The sequence below is a fragment of the Glycine soja genome, chromosome 6, assembly GCF_004193775.1.
Source record: "Glycine soja cultivar W05 chromosome 6, ASM419377v2, whole genome shotgun sequence".
Taxonomy (NCBI): domain Eukaryota; kingdom Viridiplantae; phylum Streptophyta; class Magnoliopsida; order Fabales; family Fabaceae; genus Glycine; species Glycine soja.
In genome coordinates this window covers 1,718,915-1,744,257 of record NC_041007.1, presented here as the reverse complement: position 1 = coordinate 1,744,257, position 25,343 = coordinate 1,718,915, and the positions used below count along the sequence as shown (strand labels likewise).

General features: G+C 33.9%; 2 protein-coding genes and 1 pseudogene across 4 annotated transcripts; all 3 read left to right on the top strand.

The window, feature by feature from the left end:
* Positions 1-445: 445 nt before the first annotated feature.
* LOC114414579 (rac-like GTP-binding protein RAC1) lies at positions 446-4,332 on the top strand. Of its 2 annotated transcripts, none has more exons than XM_028378881.1 (7): positions 446-722; positions 1,169-1,256; positions 1,348-1,457; positions 1,562-1,625; positions 2,233-2,297; positions 2,420-2,485; positions 3,760-4,332. In XM_028378881.1, exons 1-7 carry the CDS (start codon positions 624-626, stop codon positions 3,889-3,891), a joined length of 624 nt encoding a protein of 207 aa, XP_028234682.1. In that variant the 5' UTR covers positions 446-623; the 3' UTR covers positions 3,892-4,332. The 2 variants fall into 2 exon arrangements, with proteins under 2 accessions (XP_028234682.1, XP_028234683.1); XM_028378882.1 differs by having other exon boundaries at positions 450-722; positions 3,786-4,332.
* A 5,493-nt stretch (positions 4,333-9,825) lies between these two features.
* LOC114414578 lies at positions 9,826-12,132 on the top strand (annotated as a pseudogene).
* A 3,181-nt stretch (positions 12,133-15,313) lies between these two features.
* Positions 15,314-24,003, top strand: LOC114414577 (protein FREE1). 2 transcript variants are annotated; one of them, XR_003667231.1, is made up of 10 exons: positions 15,314-16,358; positions 17,668-17,754; positions 17,853-17,984; positions 22,069-22,200; positions 22,463-22,528; positions 22,619-22,729; positions 23,012-23,101; positions 23,214-23,244; positions 23,386-23,481; positions 23,586-24,003. XR_003667231.1 is itself a non-coding variant. In XM_028378880.1 (10 exons), the coding sequence occupies exons 1-10, from the start codon at positions 15,510-15,512 to the stop codon at positions 23,661-23,663; spliced, it is 1,647 nt and encodes a 548-aa protein (XP_028234681.1). In that variant the 5' UTR covers positions 15,314-15,509; the 3' UTR covers positions 23,664-23,991. The 2 variants fall into 2 exon arrangements, 1 of the variants encoding a protein (XP_028234681.1); XM_028378880.1 differs by having other exon boundaries at positions 23,411-23,481; positions 23,586-23,991.
* Positions 24,004-25,343: the final 1,340 nt, after the last annotated feature.

Below are 25,343 nucleotides of genomic sequence, written 5' to 3'. Positions count from 1 at the left end.
TTTTTCTCACTTTTCTCATTTATGTGATACATAGTTACTTACACAATAAAATAACTTGCGAGGTAAATTTTGATGTATCAAACATTCAAAATAATAATAAGAGAAACAAAAGAGTATTTTTAAAATTTAAACCATTAATCATCGACGCAAGATCCACGCAATCATTTGCGCCTGTCCAACTAATGTTTTTTCTTTTGTAATGAGGTGTGTCTAACTAACGTTACGTCTGTGCCTTTTGTTGATTTGAAATTTTACTTTACTTTAGAATAAACGATAAACATAAAGAACCGTTAACACACATACAAACAAAAAAAAATTTAAAAAAGAAAACAAAGATTTTTACTTGATTAAATAATTAATTTAGAGGAAGGAATAATTATTTTGTTGAGGCTAAGTAGTAGGAAGAGGACCAAATAGTCACATGAAATTATAGATAGCTGGCAAAAGGTTGTCTCTTGGGTCAGTCACAGTCAGCCAAGTGTCTCAAACCTTTTCTTTCTTTCTTTTGAATTTCATTTCAATTTAATTTCCATTTCATTTCCCCCTTTCTCTGCAACTCCCTCCAATTTAGTTAGAGTTATAGAGGCATTGTTGCTGTTTGGAAACAGATCTCTGATCTGAAAATGAGTGCATCGAGGTTCATTAAGTGCGTCACCGTCGGCGACGGCGCTGTCGGCAAAACCTGCTTGTTGATTTCCTACACCAGCAACACTTTTCCCACGGTTTCTTTCTTTCTCCTCTTCCCAATTATAACTATCTGTAGTTAAAATTAGATATATATGCGTTTGAATGGTAAAACTCCTATAATTTGGAGTTTCCAACTGATGTTTCATTACGTCTGGAACTTTCCAAATTTGGAGATTCACTATATTATCATTGTTATTCCTATTATTCCTGTATTCCTTAATGAACCAAGTGCTTCAAAGTCATTTAACGCTGTTTGTCACTTAGGGCTTATATTTATTATGTTGAGTAATAATTGAGTTTGAGAATTTGCTTGCAATTTGATTGAGACCACTTGAGCAAAGCAGGGATGCGTTGCTACTGCTTTATTTATTTTGTTTTTTTAATCAGCTTTCCAATTGATTTTGGTTTTGTTCTTTAAGAATTATGGCTTTGTGGTTTGTTTCACCCTTTTTCATTTTTGTTTTTTTATCATCGATAACAGGACTACGTGCCCACGGTTTTTGACAATTTCAGTGCTAATGTTGTGGTGGATGGAAGCACCGTAAACCTGGGGTTGTGGGATACTGCTGGTAATTATGACAACCAATTCAGTTATATAGAATCGGGTATTATTTTTGACTAATTGTTTGTTTCTGGTGGTTTAACTTGTTTGATTAACAGGTCAGGAGGATTATAATAGGCTTAGACCCTTGAGTTATCGAGGAGCTGATGTATTTATACTTGCCTTTTCTCTCATAAGCAAGGCTAGCTATGAAAATATTGCAAAGAAGGTTTACTTCTTTCTCTCAATTAGGACGGTGATATTTTAAATCAATTTCTGCACTCAGTATGATATGACTGATTAAGTTATTGTTCTTTTGGTTTCTTCTTTCAGTGGATCCCTGAACTAAGGCATTATGCCCCTGGTGTTCCAATAATTCTCGTTGGAACAAAGTTAGGTAAGCCTTTACCCCTTTCCTTCATTGAATGGAATGGAACCAATCCTGACGATCCTGTTAGAGCTTCCTGCTTGGCTTTGGTTATTGAAATGGTTTTCTTGACTTCAAAGTTCAGTTGTTCACAATTCACATCAGTCTATTGCCTTATCCTATCAAAACTATTCTATTCTTTACATTTGTTTTTCGTTGAGGTTTGTTCACGCACCAACCTAGAGTGTATGGAATGGTTCAAACAGCGTCATAGAGGCATTGCTGTTATCATTTTCATAAATAGTTATTCTTTCTTTGTGCTAAAGCATTATTGATGCCCTGGTGTATAATGCTCACAGAAGTTGGTTTAAAATCTCTGCCAAGAATAAGATGTTAACAGTTCTCAATGGTTATTGCAGAAATAAAGAGAAAATTATTCAGTTTAGCATCAATGTTGTGGAGTTGAGGAAATTCTAGTTTGATTTGTTTTTATTAGAAGAAAATATATGGAGGACATAGTTCGCAAGCCCAGTATCTAAATTGTGTTTGGATGGTGCATGGCAAAAGTAGCAACTTCTTTTTCTTACCAATTTTGAATGATTTATAACAATTGTAAAATGCTTAATTTGATCTGCAGATCTTCGAGAAGATAAGCAATTTTTTATAGACCACCCTGGTGCAGTACCAATAACTACAACACAGGTATGAAATAAACAAATTTTCTAAGCCCCACCCATTTCTTTTGCTAGGGGGGTAGGTGTGAATTCTTGATTCAGAAATTACATTGATCTACACATTGACATTTGTTTTCACTTTGGTTGAAGGGAGAAGAATTAAGAAAACTGATTGGTGCTCCTGCTTACATCGAGTGTAGTTCAAAAACACAGCAGGTGCAATTCTCTCTCTTAACACATATGCAGTGATTTTTTTTCCTGTTGTTTATAGGCTAAAATGCAATTTCTGTCCCCCTAGTTTGATGACTCAGCGATTTTGGTCCCCTTAGAATTTAATTGAGACATTTGGTCCGGAGTCTTAAAAATTGATGATTTTGGTCCTTCTGTCTAATGGCTTCCATTGACTGTTAATTTATAACGTTGAGCTATGCTCCTATGTAAGACATCTGTATTAGTTGATGGTTAGGGGTCTCATTAATGAGTAATTTACATTATTAACCAAAATTGAACAATGAAAAATTAACAAACGTTTGTAGAGAGGAGGGGTTGGGGGAATGAATGTCGATAACCACTGCAAGTCTGCTACCCATTCAAAACAAAACGCAACACACATCGCAGACCTAAGTTTCTGCTGTGAGAACCGAAGCCGTGGTTGGTGGCGGTTCAGATCTGAGTTTTTGCTGCCAAGATCGAAGCCATGGTCGGTAGTGGTGCATATCTGAGTTTTCGCTGTTGGGATCAAAGCCTTGGTTGGTGGCATTGCAGATCTTAGTTTCTGCTGCTCACCCACTCTCAATCCTTTTGTGGGCGGTGGCGGTGCAGATCCAAGGCTCCCAACATGGAGTATTGGAAGCTCCATGAGTCTTCTTCGATGTCGGTGAGAGAGCGAGAACGAGTTGGTGAATCCTAATGCATGGATAACATATTTCATCTCTATGCGATTTGGTTGCTTTTGTTTCTTTTATTTCCTTTGTTTTTGAACGTGCACTTGGCCAATCCTAATGTGTGCTACTGGTGAAACCATCTGCTTTTTTTTTTTTTTTAATCTTAGTTACTGTGTGGTAAGAACAAATGGGTGTTGCTGAGTGCATCTAAAGCCTGGAATATCAAATTTCAACTTCGATGAAATTTCTTAATGTTGTATTTGCTTTAGCATATTGTTGTTAGTGTCTTCATGATCTGGTTCTTCGTTTTTGTTAATATTCCAGTTTATATGAGAAAGAGTGTTATTTTTTTTGTTTTGGATTTTTATGTGGTTTGAATCTCTGAGGAAGAAGATGATTGAGGTGGTGTATGTTTGCGGGTTACAGAAAATGGATTAAGGAATAAGAAAGAGAATAATTTAGTTAGTCAACATATGTAAACTAACATTTAACGGAAGCCATTAGACGGAAGGACCAAAATCATCAATTTTTAAAATTAGGGGGACAAAATGTCTCAATTAAATTCTAGGGGACCAAAATAGTATTTTAGCCTTGTTTATATCACAGTTTTCATGTGCCCCTGTTAATAACAGAATGTTAAAGCTGTCTTTGACGCTGCCATCAAAGTGGTTCTTCAACCACCAAAGCAAAAGAAAAAGAAGAGAAAAGCACAGAAAGCTTGCTCAATATTGTGATTAAGAATCAGAAGGCTTGCTCAACATTGTGATTTAATAACCAGAGATTAATAGGAGGTATTGACTGTCTGGCCAACGTTTAATGTTGCCTCTCCATTGGTTTGTCTTGTTTTGTTCCCTATCCTCTGTAGCAGAGCAGGAAGCTGTGTATAGTTTGGACTGACTTCTTAGGCCTTATAATCAATCACATGATTACTGCCTTGTCTGTCTCATTTTCATACTCTGTAATTAAAACTAGCTCAATTACATAGCTGGTGCCTACCTATTTCCTTCTACTATTATTATGTTAGTAGCCCATACTGCTTGCTTTGTGAATGTGGTCATATTCATTTGGCCTTTTTGATGTCTTCTATGAATTTCTTTAATGGTTTTGGTCAGATGTTGCATATTTTAAATTTTAACACTCAAGGGATGTTATTGAAGGATAAAATTCCATTTTGGTTTATGGGATGTACCATTTAAATATTTACATAGCTATACGTGTTCTTGTATCTGTGGATCCAGATCTCCTGCAGATACATTTTTTAACTGCGCATATCCTACCTAAGCTTTAAAATTTCTTGATTTATTTGTACCAAAATAATTTTTCTCAACTGTAGGGGACTCAGTTTCAAACTAAGCTAATATGAAGTTTAACTTATTTTCTTAGCTCAAAAACTCAACTTAAAACACTGATTAAAAAAAAAGACTCAAGATTACTTGATCTTTTGATGAATTTTATCTTAAATCACTTTGTTAAAAATATTTTTTCTCTCCCAAAAATTAAATGAACGTATCAATACATACACAAAAAAAAAGTTTAATATTTTTCTTTAAAGTGTGTATATCTATACTATCTATCTATATCAAATAATCAAATTGATTTGGGAGTATGTATTAAGCATACGCAAATATAAACTAGTTAGCACACGGCTAATGATGAAGTTTGGGGTAGATGGTTAAAACTTAGTTCAATCTTTATTATAAAATTATATTATCAATGCATTACTTTTTTTTTCTTTAAAAAAATAATCTAAAAACACTAGTTAAACCGAATGTTTAAGAGGTGTTTGATTGTAAAGAAATAGAAGAGAAAGAGAGAAATTTTCAAAAAAATAATGTGTTTTTCACATTTTTTTCTATTTTAATTAAAATATTTCTTCTTAATTTTCTTTATTTTTTTCTCTTCTACACAATCAAACTCATGTACATGTTTGAATTAAAATTGGAAAAGTTCAAAAGTAATTTTACTTTCAAAGCAACAATTTTCCTTCTCATTTTATAGAGGGGAATGCACAATTTTCCTTCTCCTGAATCTTTCTAGATTTTTGATTAGGCACCAAATAATTTGATGTACAAGTGGTAATCGCTGTGATTACCTCATTTACCTGTAGCCTATATGTCTGCTTTCGGCATAGAAATCTTCCATTTTCCTTCTAGAATACGTCACAACGGTGCAAGTGGATTTAATTTAAACTTGATGGAACCATATATTTCTCCCCCAACAATTTAGTATAGAACTTGATTTGCTTCTTAATGTTGCTAATTAAAATTAAAGTTTTATCTTAGTAACTCATTGGATGCCATTACTTTAATTCTATCAGACCCTAGATTGTGGCAATGGTATTGGTATGGCACTAGCAATCTTTGAGTTTCCTCTTTCAAAACGCTTAAGTTTCCTTGGAATGTTATTAATTTCATGGTAAGTATGAAAGTTAGAGGATCACTGCTAATGAAAAAGTTAATGTGAACTTATTCGGTATTTCAACATAGTGTTACAGGATCACTGCTATCCCTTTTAAGACTTACGATGGCCATTTGCTGAGCCGCATTGGCAATACGGTGCAGACTCTGCAATAAATACTCCATAAGAGACTAGTAAGAACACAACATCATTGCCTTTAAAAAAAAAAAAACAACATCATATGCAAATAAATTGTTATGATAGAGGTATGGAAGAGAGTGGTGAATTTATTGAGGAATAGCAAAGCATTTATTGGGTAAAATAATCGCAACTTTCCAGTCCTCAGCCTTAACAAAATCTATTAAAAAAATAATATTCCACTCTTGCTTTTGATTTTTTTTTATTCTCGTAGAAGTCATAAATCAAAAGTCCTGGATCTATTTACGATTTACCCGTAAAAGTGTATTTTTTAAAAATCTATCTCCATTTGATCATTTTGAAAAAAATTACCCTCTCTTGATAAAATAAAATATGATTAAATCATATCTTATCCCAAAAATAAAAAAAATTATTATAAAGCATACCCTTGATTCAAAGGAAACGTGAGACCCACACTTGAATGATCTCACTGCGTCTTTCAAATCCTAGAGGAAAGTCTATGCCAGAACAATAAGCAACTCTTATCTATGTTTTTCTAAATCACTTTTTTAAATATTGTTATTAAAAATTTAATAGATATGTAATCAAAACTCTCTCCTTAAAATAAAAAACCCAAACTCACATTTTTCAACTTATACAAAAAAAAACCTTATTATTACATTGGTCGGGACCGGACCAAATAATAATTTATCGAGGATAGGGGAAAAGGATATATTAATCTAATGATAATTATCACATGAATTTGAAATAGTTTGGAAAAATAAAAAGTGAGTGGGAGAAAAAAAGAAGATGGAGAGCGGAGAGAATAATGGTGACGGCGCGCACGCACACGGCCATGCAAAACCACCTGACGGGGTTGGTGGCAGAGATCCTCAACGCATGTCACTTAGAGATAGGATCGTAGGGAAAGTCTCCACCTATCGCAACACGCAACCTTTTGCAAGCCGGAAACATGAAGTTGGACTATGAAGGAGGGAACCGCTTGCTTCCCAAATTCACGATTGACGCTAAGGTTTTTGAGCAACTATGTATTCCCTGGAAGAAATGCTTGGTAGTGAAGCTGTTGGGCAAGAGTATCGGATATTTGATCATGAAGGAAAAACTTCAATCAACATGGAAGCCAGATGAAGGGTTTGATTTAATTGATGTTTCTTATGGATACTTCATGGTGAATTTTGATTTGGATGCGGATAGAGAGAAGGCAGTTAATGGGAGACCATGAATGATTTTCGATCATTATCTTACGGTCCGGCCTTGGGTGCTTGAGTTTGAGGCGTCAACGACAACGATGGACAAAACTTTGGTTTGGGTTAGATTCCGAGGACTAGGAATGGTGTATTATGATGGGAGCATGCTGCTTACCATTGCCTCAGCTATTGGTGCACCAATCAAGGTGGATCAAAACACGTTGAATATGAATCGTGGTCGATTTGCACGAGTGTGTGTTCAAATAAATTTGAACGTTCCTATAGAGGGAAAATTCAATCTCAATGGGAGTTGGTATAAAGTGGAATATGAGGGTCCACATGTTCTTTGTGTTGCTTGTCGTTGTTATGGCCATGTTGCTCGAGCTTGCCCAACCATACCGCTATCTCAGTGGGTTGTTGATAATCAGGGAACGCAAAGCAAGCAAGGGGCAGGGGTGACTCCTAATCCTAACCATAATACGGAGAAGGTGTCACCACCAGCTACAGAGTTTCATGAAGTTGCAACGCATGGGTAGTGGATGGTGGTGAAGTGCAAACCTAGGAAGAACGAGACCAATCAGAAAATGCCAACCGTGGGGAATATTTTCATTCAAAATATTCGAGCCAAGGAGAATCCCAAGGGTGCCACAACTCAGCATAATAATGTGATTCTATTGGATGCCATGCAACCCCAATAGAGTCATGAGGGCCAATCATCAATAACTCAGAAAACGAGTATGATTTCATCTTCTTCAAATCTAGCTCACATGGCCAGGAAAAGGGTAAGACTGGATTCTTCCGCACGTGGCAATCAACTTAAACTAGAGCTTAAGACACACATGTAGCTTCACGTCAGGGGGTGCATATTGGGCTCATGCATGACTTACAATTGCCACGACAACTCCAAGGGATGAAGACTACACAAGTTGGGATCTCTCTTACTGCACAGGGAGACTCCATGTGTGATAATAATATTGTGACCCTGCCCATGACTATGCATGCCCCGCATGGTAATTCTGATGTTAGTGGTCAAGAAATCATGAATGTGGATCCAAGGGCAAAACCAAATGTTGCTAGTATCACGTCGATGGAGTCGTCGCAGGTCCCAGATGGGGCTCCTCTTCACGATGTTGTTATGCAGTCCTAGTGTGGACTCACAGTTTTCCTTCCTTGTGTATTCCTATGGAAGTCTCCAAAGATATGAATCTAATTTCCTAGAATATCCAGGGAGCTGTGAATGCGAAAGGGCGGCGTCGTATCAAGGAATTGGTGCGTATGTACAAACCTTGTATCTTTATTTTGTTAGAGACTCATTGTCTGTTTGCGTTTGCTGCTATTTTTGGCATGCATTGGGCTTTGAGGTAAGGCATTTGGTTGAAGCTTCGGGACATGTTGCAGGCCATGAATTGAAATGCATTGCAGTATGATAAAATGTGATGAATTATAATGGAATTGAGCGCATAAAAAAACCTTTTTGATCATTGAACTGGTGAAAGAAAAGTCAATTTATCGTGCCAACAAAACTTATTGAGCAATAGCTGTATTCAAACGAGGAACTGTATGTGAAATGATGTTGTAATAATCTCACATTCTTTGCTATGTTACTGTTGTAAATTGTGCATTCTGTTACTAGAAATTTAGGATAGTTTTTCTAGTTACCATAAATAGGTTTTATTTTAGGGGATAAAGTAATCTTTTTACAGAAAGAAGTCGTATTATTTCATTAATAATCAAAGATAGAATACAAGCTGAAGTATGATTAAAGACATGGCTACCAGGAGTTTTGATAGTTTTAATCCTCCATGGTCAGTCTTTCAAAAAAAAAAAAAAAATCATCCATGATTAACTTGTCTCTTTACAAAGATAGCTAAGTTATGAGCAACATGTTATCATATCATTTCAATTTTTTTGTATTATTAATTTTTCACCCATTCTTTTCATTCATTTTCATTATTTTGACCAATTTTATTGCTTATTCGCATTTTTTTATACCATTCATTTGCATTTTTCCCCAGCTCATTTAAATGATTTTTCCATTTTTTTTCTTGTTTGCATAATTTTCCTCTCCATTTTTTTATTTGTTAAAATTGGTTGGAAATTATAAAATTGTGTGACACTCATTTTTTTAACCCACAATATTATATGGAATATTCACCAACTTTTGTTAATGACTAATTTCTATCAAGAAATCTAAAATCTTGTTTAAGAGAATCTAAATTCAATACCACTCAAACCAACGATTTGTTATTATATTATTTTTTTTATTGAGTTAATTAGAATGATCACCCATGTTATTTGTTTTATTACACTTGTCATCCTTCTTTTTTTTACATTGCTTTTAATCTCATATTTAACTTAGTGAAACTTTCGTTAGTAAATTTAATAAAAGAAAAAAAGATATTCATTTATGAAAGAAAAACAAAGACAAAAGAGAATGATATTTAAATAGTGACATGAATAATTTTGTCGACAACTATTTTAATATTAACTGGTGAAATTCAATAAAGATATTTTAAGCAAGAAAAATTTATTAAAAAATAATGTGTTTCTTATGTGACAGTCTCAAACTAACATTTTTTAGATTTAAAACATCAAAGGTGACTAACTAAACATAAAACCAACATTTAGGATTTTTTTAGGGTTCAAAAAAAGTAAAGTGTCCAATGTAATAAAAGCAAACAAAAATCATTCTAATTATTCTTTTTTTATTTAATGAACTCTAATTATGATTTTATAATTTTTTAATAAAATTTAATGAATAGAATATAGAAGAGAATGTATTATAAGTTTGTGTCAAAAAAGGAAAAAGAAAATGTATTAGAAAGATTGCTGGCAGTTATCTAAAATTGGGTGGAAAAAAAAAAAACACCTTCATGGCTTCATTAATATAAGAAATAGTTTGTTATTATTATTTATTGTTGTTGAAAAAGAAGCAAAACCCTAAACCCTGAAGTTTGGTTGTGTGACGGTGAATTGAGGAGAGAGAGAGAGAGGATGAGAGGGGTGAAGAGAGCAATGTTTGTAGGCAGAGCCCTGAGAAGCAATTCCAACAGCGGCGTGTCTCCCCATGGCCATGGCTGCTTGACCCCATCAAATCCAAATCCAAATCCAAATCCTTCTGTTTCTGTTACTGGGTTTAGATACCTTTCTGCTTATGCTGCTGCCACGTCTCTTGTCCAAGACGCTCTGACCAAGGCCTTCAAACCCAAAGAACTTGCCTCTTTCAATACTAGGCCTGTCCATTCTGCAACAAGGTTGCAATTGAACAATTTCCGCTCTTTTTCTATTCATTCTAACATTTCTTTGATGATTAAGTCTTTCAATTTGTTGCAGCGTTTCTGGACTATTATGATATTCCATTCAAAGTGGTTGAGGTAAATCCCATCAACAAGAAGGAGATCAAGTGGTCCGACTACAAGAAGGTGCCTATCCTCACCGTTGATGGTCAACAAATGGTCGACTCTTCAGGTTCTTATTATTCTTTCCATTTCTTTATCTTGTTCTTTGCAAAATCAAAAGTTCTTTTCTTGTAATTAAACTCGCTGTTTATTTTTGGCAGACATAATTGATAAATTGATCAAAAGGATACATCCAGATTATGACCTAAATGCACAAGAAGAGAACAAGTGGCGATACTATGTTTTGCTTATTATACTTCGACTACTTGGTTGCATACAGTTATCTCTCTTCTTTACTGCTTCCTCTTTAACTAATTCATATCCTTTAACAAAATTGGTTAATATAGTTACTAACATTAAATTTGTATTATTTTGCTAAAATTATCATGAAGTTTCCGGGAACTCAATCTCTTTCTTTTTACTTGATTGCTTTCACACCTAATTAATTAATGTGTATCTTCTTATCCAATCTTTATATGTAGCACATCGGGTTACATCTGATGTCATTATTAGGAGTTTGTGGTGCTATAACCAACTGCTTCTATGTATGAACATTATGCTGTGACATGTTGTATTGGTGGGTGGATAATCACTTGGTGCATGCCTTGTCACGGAATATATATCGAAATGTTCCTGAAGCTCTTGAATCATTTGATTATATCACCACCCAAGGTATGATTTTCAATAAGAGTTTGTCTCTTGTAAGCTTTCATTTTATTTTCTTACTTCTAAAAAACAAAAAGATTATTTAATACATATAATCAAAAAAAGAATGTTGTATTCTTAATTGTAGTTTGCAACTAATAGTTGAATTATAAGCTGGTTGTGTTTCTGGTCGACCCTGTACAATTTTATAACTCTTCAAAGCATATTTCGTTTTCTCCTAAAATATTAGACATGTATGGGACATTTTCATTTTATCCTAATTTCATATTGCTTGAAATCAGTGTTTTCCTCTGTCATTTTCTTAATATGGAGAAAGTTCTGAAAATTCTGTCGTTTTCAGTTAGGTCATGCAAAGTTGATTATTCTGTAGTGAGTAGTGACCCTAAAATATGCACAATGGGATGGATACTAATCTGTCCCTGTTGATGCATGACACTAAACAGATCTCTTGATTCATCAAACCGTTTTGCTTCAAATTTAAGTAAACCTTATCCAATTGTATGGCCACGTCTGTAATAATTATACATCATGAAATTGAAGGCTTTGGAGGAAGAGATAGGAAGCCTTAATTCAACTGTTAAAATCTACGTTAGTTTTATGTCTTTTGTAAGGCAATATTTATTTTAATCATTCCCTTTCACTGTTTGTTAACATCCTTGTCTCTCCTTTTGAACCTTTTTGGCTTTTTATCCCAAAGTCTAGCATGTTATAGAGTGTAAACAATTTTAGCTGTTTCCTTGACATGCAGGAAATTTCAGTTTTTCTGAGAGGTTAGTGGCAAAGTATGGTGGGGCTGCGGCTATGTATTTTGTGTCAAAGAAATTTTAGCAGATCTTGCTGTGTTTGGTGTTCTAAGACCCATCCACCATCTCAAGTCAGGTAGAGATATAATAGAGCACGCCCTGATTGGGAAATGGTTTTCTGAGATGGATCTTGCAGTAGGACAGTCTTCTAGGGTGAGTGAGCATAGCTAGAAAAAACTATAGTGAGCAAAAATACATAGCTTCTATATGGGGAAATGAAATGACTTTTATTCTAAGTTTGGTGAGTCTTAGTAAGCTATAAATGCTTTGCAGTTTGTACTTGTAATTTATCTTGTGGTGATTAGTGATCACATACTGTTCTGGTAAATCCGGGTATATATTCAATAAAAAAGTTTATCTCACTTTGGGACAAGCACAAAAATCTCTCTTTTGCTTCAAATTGTTTGATTATGCAATTATTGGACAGCAAAATTTGACATTTTCTGTCTTATATAGCTTAGGGAGTAAGGGTGTATTGCTGATTCATATATGAAATCTGGAGTGATGATTCACACTCGAGTTTGTTTAGGGAAAGTGAGGGAGAGAGAAGAAACTAGCACGTACTATCCTCTTATAGGATACAACGTTGTGACATTCGATCACTATATGATACAACTATCCTTTGGATAAGCTTATCTTGCTCTTGCAGTTGTATTTGTGTGGCCTAGAAAAAATTGTTTCAATAGGAACTAGTACAATGAGCCTGTTTGGATAAGGCTGAAAGTGCTTTTGAGAACTTCTTTACTGAAAAAGTTCTATATTTTTAGTAGAAAAATTCTCAAAAGCACTTTCAGCCTTTCTTGTATTCAAAAAGGAACTATGACTCCTGAATTTCAAGAGCAATTATGAGTTTTTCAACAGTATTTACGATATTCCTTTGCCAAAAAGAAAAGAAAACATCATAGCATACAAATCTATAATAGACCAAAATTGAAAAGTAAAGTGCTAATACCATTCTTTAATAATATCCTTAATATTTTTCTCTGATTTTTATCTTTGTAAATGTTTAAAATAATGATTATTATCATTATTGATTTACTTATCTGTAAAACTGGTGAATATTTAATACCAATGTTATGGGTAGGGGCGGACCAAGGTTGAAGGAGGAGGGATCTTGATCCCTGTTTTTTTTTTTTTTTTCCTTTTCAAATATATAAATTCATTAGATTATTAGTGTTAATGATTTACTATTTTATATAATTATTGAATCATAGATGCTGTCAAAAAATTTTATTGAATCATAGATTCACATTGAGTAGGCAAGCAGCAGTATGACTGCTTGAGAATCAAGTGGCATCTAATTTGCCTATAAAAATATATTATTATTTATTATTAAAATAAATTTTATCTAAAATTCATATTGACTAAATTTTTAGTTATTATATAATCTATTTTTATCTCTAGACATTTTTCTTCTAAATTATCAAATCAATAATAATTCTATTTTTTTTAAGAAAATATAATTTAAATATTATAGTTTATCAAGTTTTATACAATCAATTTTTATCTCTTGACTTTTTAAAATTATAAAATTAATAGTAAATTTTTTAAAAATCTTATCAAAAAATTATATTTTATTAATTTAAATTATTATATAATTGTTTTTATCTCAATACTTTTTTCTAAACTAAAAATCAATAAAAATCTTGTCTTTCTTTAGTAAATTCTATTTAAATATTATATTTATCAAATTTTGGTTATTATACAATTAATTTTTATCTTCTATCTTTATAATCATAAAATTAATAGCAATTTCATCTTTTTGTAAAGAAATATTATGTAAATATTTTATTTTATTAATTCTAATTATTATTTAATTATTGTTTAATTTTCTCAATCATAGACATTTTGTGACATGCACGAAAGACATTTTGAAGTGACAATTATATTTTGTATATCAATTAATGATATATATTTATTAGATAATTTTTTTATCATTGGCTTCCTCTGTTGTATGAGTATGGGTCTGTCCCATTTTACAAGTATAAAAAAATATGAATATAGATATGTCAAAATAAGTTAACTAAATATCTTTATTTTAAAATAAAAATAGATAATTTAATTAAGAATATAATTTTTTTGAAATTGATTGGCTAAATATATTTATTTTAAAATAAATAAATCAAAATTACGGAACAAGTATAATAAAACAAACAAAATTATATTTAAGTACACTTTTAAAGTCTATCTCTAAACCAAAAAAAATAAAAAATCATCGAAACCTTTTTAGCAAAGTAAAATACTTTGTAATGGTTTATGTGTTACTTGTATTTAAGCCCACTTTTAAAGTCTATATTTTTTTAAAAAAAAAAGTTAAAATTTTGCTTTTACCCTATCTTTATGTGATACTTGTAAACGATTTATGTGTTTGGGGTAAGTTTAAGTAATCATCCTAGATAATAATCGCTAGTGTTTGTAATACAATGTCAAAATATGATATCTTAGAAGAAAAAAAATTCTAGATCCTAGTAATTAATGTTATCTATCTACCTTAAAAATAGTGATTTTAGACTTTAAAGAGATTATAGCAAAAAAAAATATTTACAAGATCAAAACTAAAATTTGCTCCTTTTATAGGAAGTAAAATCAATAATTTTAAATTTTATAGGAATAAAAAACAAAGAAAAATTTGTATAGGAACCAAAATAAAAATATATAATATTTCAGCCAATCTTCTTTCATATAACTTTTTTTTGTTTTACTTTGTATTTATTTATGATGTTTAAATTGCTTGTACTTATTTATTTGATGAGTTAACTTATGAGTCATTTATTTTTTATTATTTTCTCTATAAAAAAAATTATTAGGTGTATCTCACACATCACTCTTGTAAATATAGTTGAAAATTTTCTTTCTTAAGCATTTCAAATTATTCATGTTTTATTTTTATTTATATACTTATATTCCTAATTGTTTTTTTTAACTTACCTTCTTTTATTTCAAACTTTAAATTAGTTTCCAATGATTTTGTTTAAAGAATGATCAATATTTAAAAATAATCTTATACAGCATACAACTTAGCTTGCTAATTATAAATTCAAAATATATTTTTTATATTTATTATAAAATTTTCTTATGATATAAGGTCATTTTTAACGTTTGAATATTTTTTTAATTATTGAATTTTAATTAAGAAATAGGGATAATGGACAACACATAAAATAAATAGATAATTAAGAATTCAAGTATATAAATTAAGATAAAAAAGGTAATTTGTGATAAGTGAGATATTTTTTTTGTAAAAAAAGTGTGTGAAATATATAAGTATTGAGAAAACATTAATAATGTATAAAGCGCAATCATAGATGAAAGTAAAGAAGATTAAAGTCTTATCTTTTAAGTTATATAATTTTTTGTAGTATAAGTTATATATTTTAATCTATAATAGTGAAATATTAAATGCAAAAATAAACTTCAATTTTAATTTTTAAATGCCTAAAGCCTAATCATAAATAAAGATAAAAAAATAATAATAAAATATTGAGTAAATAGCAACTGAAGTAATGAAACACAGAGTCAATAAAAAGCATGTTCTGTTGCAATTACTACCTTAACAATTGCTATTTAGCGTATTTTCATGTCCTTCGCCTGCAGATAGCGCAGCACCCAAGTTACTTCTAGAACCTCCGTGTTCCGCGAATTACACCCCCACCTCAAACAAACCACTTGCACATATTCTGAGAGAAAGAGTATTGAATCCTCATCCTCTTCCTTCCATTCCTCAAGAACCCTAATCCCAATCAGCCATGCAGCAAGGAGACTACACCTCCGCTCCATCTCCATATTATCAATTCCCTCATCTCCAAAACCCCAATCCCAATCCCAATCCCAATCCCGATCCACACCCAAACAACCCTTACGCTTCTGCACCTCCCTTCACCCCCAATTACGCTCCCTCCGATTACACCCCTTACCCTTCCTACCCTCAAAATCCCGATCCTTCTCCACCCACTGCTCCTTCCTTTCCTCCCTCTTCTTCCAACCCTAATTTACCCCCTCCTTTCAATCCTCCCTTCGAATCTAACCCTCCCTACCAACAACAACAACCCTATTTCTCACCATATGATCAGCATCAAACGCCTCCCAACCCCAATTCCACTCCCTCCTCATACAACCCTGTCCCTTCTCCCTACAGCTACTCCGGACCCTCCTCCGTTCCTCCGATTCCGACCTACGAACCTGCATACGAGGCTCCCGTGAGGCCCGATCAAGGTGGAGGCTACTTTGACGACAGGTACCGAGCCGGATTTACTCGGAGCCATTCCGATTTGGGATCCGATTTTTACGGGAAGAGCGGTGGTGGCGCAGATGATGGATACGGAGATGGGGTGTATGCTTATGAAGGGGGCAAGGTGGAACCCTACGGGGCGCGTGGCACGGCGCCAAAATCGTCGACTTGGGCGGCGTTTGATGATTACGGGAGGTCCATCAGTTTCCCCTCGCAGAAGGAATCTTCTTCTGTGGGGGGTAAGATTGTGAAAGCGGTGCCCAAGGCTGATACACAACAAGATGTCAAAGGTGGCGGCGTGCAAAAGTTTCGTGTCAAGCTGTTGGCCGAAAGTGGGGGTCAGAGCACTATGGATGTTCTCTGTCAGGTATGACGAGGATTGCATTTAGAACCATTTGTTATGTTTGTGTTTTATAATTAAGAGGATTGCATTCAGCTGTTGCCCCAAAGCTGGTTTAGGGCTTCAATATCAACGCTTGTTCATCGGATTCAATCCAATGAATGAGAGACAAGGATGTGGAACATTTGGAAATTCATTGAGAATTAAGAAATTACGTCTAGGATGTGGAAGCTTTAGCTACTAGCTTCTTGGTATACGTGAAGAATCTCATCTGGGATGTGGAACCAAACATGCTAACAAATTGTGAAAAAATGACATTTGGGATGTGGAACCAAACACCCTAACTAAATTGTGAGAAATCACTTCTGGGATGTGGAAGTGGAACCAAACAAGTTAACTAAATTGTTTCCTTTGCATTGTTATTGAAGTAATTATAGTCAGGCTAGGGACTAGGGGAGCACATACATATGGCACAAGACACTGATTTTGAATTATAACTCATTTGCACAATTTTTAATTACAAGATAGCTTCAATGTTTTGAAATTTAGCGTTAGTTAATAAAAATGAGAAAACAGATTATGTACTGACTGGGTAAAACAATTTTTCACAGTCATCCAATCATAAACAACCGTGTGTGGGAAGTTTATTGACTTCTACAATAGTTATCTTAAAAGTGATACTAATGATGATTTGTGATTGGATTACAATGTAAAACTATTTGTGATTGGATTACCATGGCCGTTATAGCGGAATGGCGTGGCAGATTTTTTGCCAACTGTCCTAGTAAATTTGTGAAGGGAGGCCTGCTATGGCAGTACCATAGGCCACAATAGCGGGTCTATATGACGGAATTTTTTCCTTCTGCCATCTGCCATTGATAACACTGATAGCCATTAAACTCAAAAAATACTATTGTTTTATCTAATTCTTATGTTGTTTTCGTTTATATTTTGTATGGAAGTTCAAAAAATAAATAATTGCAAAATGTAGTGAAGAGTTACGACTTGAGAGTATCCAAAGTATCTATATCATATTTTTAGCATGGTTATGTGTTTGAAGTGGGTATGACAATTATTTTGACATGTCCGTGGTTCCTAGCCGCAAGGATATTGGATACCAATTGCATGGCTAGGGGTGCTTCTTTTGTATAAGTAGGTTAATGAAGGATCTGGTTTATGACTTTGACCCAAAGTAGTAGTCTCTCTCTCTATATATATATGTCTAGATTAGTCTATTCTTTCTATATATTCCTGATTTTGTTTTTGCTTCTAAAAAATGTTGGTCACATTATGTTATTGCTGTTGATCTGAACTTCGTTGACCTCTGTCTGCTCAGATTGGTTTGGATGGAATTCGTATGCTGGATCCAAATACCAGCCGGACATTGAGAATTTATCCTCTTGAGAACATAACAAGATGTGATGTGAGCTTCTTGATTTCCTTCAGAAAACTTCTCTACTTCCATGAAATTAATTTTCCTAGTCAATCTCATTATAATTTTTTGCTAATTGAATCATGCAGAGAATCGATTCATCTACCTTTGCATTTTGGTCAAAGAGTCCTGTTGACATTGAGCCAAGACGGATCAGATTGCAATCTAATAGTTACACTACTAACACACTTTTGGATATAGTGACTGCTGCAACCATACAGGTATTCAGATATTTCAACTTTCTGTTATAACAATTGTTCAGGTTTTTTTATGATAAATTAGGCTAGATCATAAGACACTGGCTCTGTATTTTTAAGGTTACCATGGGACAAGATTTTGTTTTAAGGTTGCTTTCTCAGTTTGAGTTACCATGTGATAGATAACAAGACCAGAGGTCCAAAAGTAAAGGAAAGCAGAGAACAAGCTGAATTATATCTACTCTACTGTACTGATAAAAGTTGGGTTAATAATATGTGAAAGATAGATGAACAAGAATATAAAAATACTGATGGCTCAGGCAGTTTCAAGAGTGCCCGATTCTCTCCCTTCCTAAACCTTTAGCAGTTATCACACTTTTCATCCCCAAGTCAGCATTGTAGTTAATTGTGCACATTAGTGGTAGTAGCACTATCATGCCATCATGGCCTCCTGCCACTCCTCCAACCCCCATCATCATGTCACACGTGGTTATCTTAGCTAGACTTGTGCCTTTTGTGGCCAATCATGACCATCATAGGTGCTACGCAGGTGACATGTTAAGTTCAATTTTGCCCCTGAAACCGGTGTTGTTTTACGGTTTTATTGGGGGCAAACTTGGAAACTTGCCTGTCCTAATAATCTGTTCTCTTGTGTTTGTTTATCACTTCCTTTATCATCAGTCTGCCCTAGCCTCTGTTTTCTGTTCTGTGAACAAACCAGCCATGCTCCTCACCTCTGCTCTATCTTTCTCCACCCGCACACTTCTGACACAACTCTTTCAGACCAACTCACACCATGTAGAACTTTGGCACATCGTTTTGCACTTTTTGTTCACATCTCTCTGCTCATCAGCCATCTCATGCCCTTTCTTGTTGTACTTTTCTTTTCTTTTATATTTTCTGACTTTTCTTCTTATTAACTTTTGTATGTCTTATTGGGATAAGGCTTTGTTGTTGTTGTTGTTGTTGTGGTATTATGACTTTTAACTATACTTGAATTTAAGTGTGAGGAAATTTCACTCACATGACTCTTGATATTCATGTTTCAGCTTACAATTTATAGAGTACAAAGCATAAGAGAGAGAAAGGGGGAAAAGACAGCCTAGCCTAGTCTATGTGACAGCCTAGTCTAGTCTATGTCTGCTGACTTCTAAAACAAGGAAAAAATATTTAGTAATGATGCATACAAATCTAATTTAGAAACCCCAAAAGATATTCAACACTCCCCCTCAAGCTGGAGCATATAGATCATATGCACCAAGCTTGGAACAAATAGACTGAATCCTAGGTCCTCGCAATAACTTAGTCAAAATATCTGCTGGCTGATCATTAGAGCTAATGAACTCAGTGATAATTTCTTTGGACAATAGCTTCTCCCGAATGAAATGACAGTCAATTTCTATGTGTTTGGTTCTCTCATGAAAGACTGGATTTGAAGCAATATGGAGAGCGGCTTGGTTATCACAATATAACTTCATCTGCCCAACTTCACAGAATCTCAATTCATGAAGTAGTTGTTTGATCCACATAAGTTCATATGTAGCCATGGCCATAGATCTATATTCAGCCTATGCACTGGATCAGGCAACAACAGTTTGCTTCTTGCTCTTCCAAGAGATAGCATTCCCTCCAATGGAAACACAATATCCGGATGTGGATCTCCTATCCATAGGACAACCAGCCCAATCTGGATCACAATACCCAGATACTTGTGTATTACCTTTGTCTTCATAAAGTAATCCTTGTCTTGAAGCTCTCTTAATGTATCTAAGAATACGCATAACAACATTCCAATGATCAACACGAGGATTTTGCATAAATTGGCTCACCACTCCAACAACAAAGGAAATATCAGGTCTTGTAATGGTGAGATAAATGAGTTTTTCCACAAGTCTTCTATATCTCTCGGGATCAGGACACATTTCACTCTGATCTGCCAGGAGCTTCAGATTTGGATCCATAGGACTATCAACAGGTCTACAATTCTGCATGCCTGTTTCCTCCAAAATGTCAAGGGCATACTTCCTCTGAGAGATCACAACACCATCTCCTGACTGAGTCACCTCAATACCAAGGAAGTACTTCAAATATCCCAGGTCTTTGGTCTGGAAATGACTGAATAAGTGCTCTTTTAGCTGAACAATCTTAGTAGCATCATTCCCTGTAATCACTATATCATCAACGTATACTATCAAATAAACACATTTCCCAGGGGATGAATGACAATAAAAAACAGAATGATCAGCCTTACTTCATTTCAACCCAAAAAGTTGAACAATATGACTGAATTTACCAAACCAAGCCCGAGGGGATTGCTTCAACCCATAGAGAGATCGACACAGCTTACAAACAAGACCATACTCCCCCTGAGCAACAAACCCAGGAGGTTGCTCCATATAAATCTTCTCCTCAAGATCACCATGGAGGAAAGCATTCTTAATGTCAAGCTGATGAAGAGGCCAATAACGCATGGCTGCCATAGCAAGAAACAGACGAGCAGTGGTGATTTTAGCCATAGGAGAAAAGGTGTCACAATAATCAAGGCCATAAATCTGAATATAGCCTTTAGCTACCGATCGAGCCTTAAGTTGATCAACCTTACCATTAGGCCCAACTTTAACTGCATAGACCCATCTACAACCCACAGTCTTCTTGCCAGGTGGAAGAGGAACAAGTTCCCAAGTACCATTATTTTCAAGGGCCTGCATTTCATCAATCATAGCCTGTCGCCATCCAGGATGACTAAGTGCCTCATGAACATTAGAAGGAACATGGTGTGAGGATACAGAGAAAACAAAGGAAGAATATGAAGGAGACAAGCGATGGTAACTCAAAAACTTATAAATAGGATGAGGGTTGCGAGTGGATCGAGTACCTTTTCGGATGGCAATGGGCCAGGCTGAATCAGAGTGATGAGAGACAGGTGAGGAAGCAGGATCCATGGTTGGAGGACTAGTTGGAGAAGGATGAGAATCACGAGGGGAGACGCAGTGCTTACTGCGTGCTTCTTAATTAATAGGATGCCTTCTTCTTCTCTTGATACCAACTTGAATTTAAGTGTGAGGAAATTTCACTCACATGACTCTTGATATTCATGTTTCAGCTTACAATTTATAGAGTTCAAAGCATAAGAGAGAGAAAGGGGGAAAAGACAGCCTAGCCGAGTCTATGTGACAGCCTAGTCTAGTCTATGTCTGCTGACTTCTAAAACAAGGAAAAAATATTTAGTAATGATGCATACAAATCTAATTTAGAAACCCCAAAAGATATTCAACAACTATTAATCTGAACATGCCTTTAATAATGCGTATTTTTATAGCATTTATATATGTAATACTACCTGTCCCTTAATATAAGACTCTTTTAACTAATTCATACTGTTTAAGAAAGTTGGTTTATTTATTTAGAAGTATTAAATTTGTTAGCAATTTATATTATTTTTCATACTTATCGTTAGAATTATTGGGACTCATGATCTCTCTCTTTCTGCTTAATTACTTTCTACCTAATTAATTAATGTGTGTTAGCCTTTTTCTCCAATCTTTGTAAGAGAGAGAATACATTTATATTTTTAATTCATAGCATTTATTGTAAAAGTAATTTGGGGTATTTTAGTAAAAAAATAATTAATGCAAAAGACAACTTGAAAAGAGCCTTATAAAAAGGGACAAGCAAATTTTTAAAGAAGTCTTATATTTAGGGACGGAGTGACGAAGGTAGTATAAATATTTAGTTTACATCTAGATTCTAGAAATTTCATAATAGTGGTTATCCTGCTGTCCGCTATCTCACTGTACCAGTTTTGGGGTCTGCTGCTTTGTGCCACTATCTGGGATTTTAATAATTATTACTCTGGTTCATATTCTTAAAATCAGTTATAGTATCTGCAATGTCTGCAATAATAGAAAAAATCGTCTGTTAACATTATTTATGGTCGCCTAAATCTATTTTAATTATTAAATTCTACACAGGTTTTCTAGTTAAATAGCTTTTCATTTTTCCTTTTCTTGGGTTCTTTGGCTACTTATCAACAACTAAATTGTTTTAAATATTGGGATTATATGATATATATGTCTTAATTACCTTTATTTTCTTTTTCTTAATGCAGTTCAAGGAAATGGGTGGAGGCAGGAGGCCTGCTGAAGCTGTGAAAACAAATGAACTGTCTTCAGAAAGAAAGAAAGGTTTTGGTGATTGGATGAATCTTATCAAACCTGCCAATGAAGAGAAGGATCATTGGGTAAAAATTAGATGCAATCTTTTTGGCTTCTCCCTCTCAGAAATAGGATCCTTTGTTTTTTTGAAGAAATATTTTCCAATCATTTTCTGGTAGAGGCTTGTGATTGTTGGAACATGTTTTGTTACTTTAATTAGTATTTTTTTGACTTTATTTTCAATTGTTAGTATTTTTCACTCCTTTTAACTCTTGCAAAGTTTCTGAATGTGACTTGATTTTAATGAAAATTAGTTGACCTATCTTACAAGGTTCTATTTTGGTATAGGTACCGGATGAAGCCGTCTCAAAATGTACAGCATGTGGCACTGATTTTGGGGCTTTTGTTCGCAGGGTTAGTCTCCCTGTTTTCCTTGCTCAACCAATGTTCTCTGTTTTTTGTGTGCTTTGTTGCTAATGTCATGATCCTCTGTGCTTCCAATAGCATCACTGTAGGAACTGTGGTGATATTTTCTGTGACAAATGTACCCATGGTAGAATTGCTCTGACTGCTGATGAGAATGCTCAGCCTGTACGAGTTTGTGACCGTTGCATGGTATGTGCAATATTTGTTGGCTTTTCATTGGATCATATTGGATATATTGAAAATAGGGATACTGTTTTGTAATATGCTTTTGCTGTTGTATTTGTTGAGTTTGTAGTGCTAATGTGCTATTAAATGGGATATCCAAGTAGGGACTTTGTCCCCTCCCAATAATGGGCATACCATACTCCTTTTCTATTACTCTCTTATTTTCAATTCAATTAGTGCTGCCTGAACAGTGAATAACTGAAGAAGCAATGCTGTTAAGTTTCTTATAGTTCCGTTGCTGTATAGGCTGAAGTGACTCAGCGGCTGACTAGTGCGAAAGAGTCATCAAGTAAACCTGCATTGCAGAGTCATGAGGATCTTGCAAAGAAACTTCAGGTAACTGATTGGGACATTATACTGTTTGTTTGTGTTTGTTTTATCGCCCATGGAAAGCTACAATTCTTTTAGTTACTTTGGTAATCTTTCTTGTTGGTGAATGCCTTGGCAGGAGGAACTAGAGAGAAATCAAAAGGCATCAGGTAATGTAATTACTATATAGATTTTTATTTTTTTATTCATAACTTGGAAGCAGGTTTCAAGCAATCTGTTGTAATAGATAATTTAGTTGAGATGGCTTGAATTTTTATTTTTTTTTTAGATTTTGAATTTTATCTCTGCAGCTCTGTTAAGTGGTGTGGTTTGTAGGTTCCAAGTCTGATGGATCTGCAAGACGGATGAAGGAAGTTGCATGTCCTATTTGCACTGTCCATCTGCAGGTTTGAATCTAGTGACCACTGCCCCCGTCTTTTCTCATACATGCATCATTAGATCATCATCTTCATTTGGCGCTCATGTGGCGCTTTGTTTGATATTATTGCAGGTTCAGGTGCCTAGCTCGGGTTCAGAGACTATTGAGTGTGGAGTTTGCCAGCACCCATTTCTTGTGAGTGCTCATTGAGTTCCGATAAACATTAATATGGATGAGAAGGTGTCTTCGTGTTTCACAAGTTTAAAATTCATTTGTTTTACTGAGCTATCTCTTGCACATTAATTATCAATGATTGGGATTGCCTTCCTTTTACTATTATTTTTGGGCTTGTTTCATGTCCTAGTTTTACCTTGCATGCATCTTTTTTTTATTTTTTTATTTTGTGCTTAAAGCTTGGTGTGCTTCGTTAGTTGTTCAATTCTCACTTAAATTCGTTTATCCGCTTGTATAAAATAGACGCTGAACACACATATATATACATGTATAGCTATGGTGAATTCATTATGGTTTCAGACGATTTGTTGGTTCAGCTGAGTAATACTGTTTTGCTAGAGATTTTGTAACTTCTAAAGTTCGGAAGATCAACTTGGTCACAATTATTTTGATCAGTCTTGCGTCTCCCTGAATAATGTAAAGCCGAATATGTGTTATTTTTTCATCTAACTTTTATATCGATTAAGTGGAATAACAAAACATTCAATGAAGGGGTAATTAGTCGGGGTATATTTGGAATTCTGGGTGAAGGATTAGGACTTAGGAAGGAGTTTAAAGACGCAAGTATGGGTAGTCTTTTTCTTGGTTGAGAGTCGTGTGGATTTTTCATATAGTTTGACCTTTTTTTCGAGATATCCCAAATGGGAGCTTGCAAGGAAAAAAATGTTAATTATGTTAGATTCTTTTATAAGGGTAAGATTATCTTTTATTACACCCTTTTTCCTTGCTTTTTCCCCCTCATGATTCATAGTTGGTCAATGTCGCCCTTAGGGGTATTAAGTACAATGTTATCCAACTTGAACATCTTTAATCAAGTTGGAGTAATGGGTCACTAAGTTATGGATCCATAATTGACCCGTATGATCTTTTGTTTATAATTAAAAATATTTCTAAATAATTTCATAACCTATAAATTTGTACACTTAAAGATTTAAAATTTAACATTTTTAGAAAGCACATTTATGAACTTGTTTAAAAAATTTGAGCAATATATTTTATCAGAATTAAGCATATACTGACAAACATAATTTAAATCATCTATTTATTAAAATTATCATCATTGTTCACTCGCAGACATAATCATAAAATAAATTCTTGAGAATGATTTATAGAATAGGATGTAACATTCTCAATTTAAGATTTCTAAGAAATTAAGAATTTCTCTACCAAACATTTATCAGGGTCTTGCTAATGTTTTTGTAGCTACTGATGTGAACCAAAAAAATTCTAATGTTCTAAAAATCAGGGTAATTGAAATGGTGAAGGTATTGGTTTAATGGTTAAGGGTAAATATTATTGTTATAAATCATTTAGTTATATAAATTAAAATTATAAAATTAATATAAAATTGCTTGAAGATATTAGTATAATTTATAACTAGATCGTCGGCCTAATTACTGTTTAAAATTACGACGATATTTCTTAGGACTTAAAATAAAATAGGATTTTATTTAAATTTAAAAATAATAGCAGTCTCATAACAATAATAATTAATACTGTTTAATTTAAGTTTTCAAATAGAAATTGTAATAATTTAAAATAATACATGATTTATTTTAAAATTGAATTTAAAGGTTTTTTTAATTAATTTAAAATTGAAAAAAATAATAAAATCTTGAGAAATCATTCTCACTCTCATAATTTGTGTAAAGATCG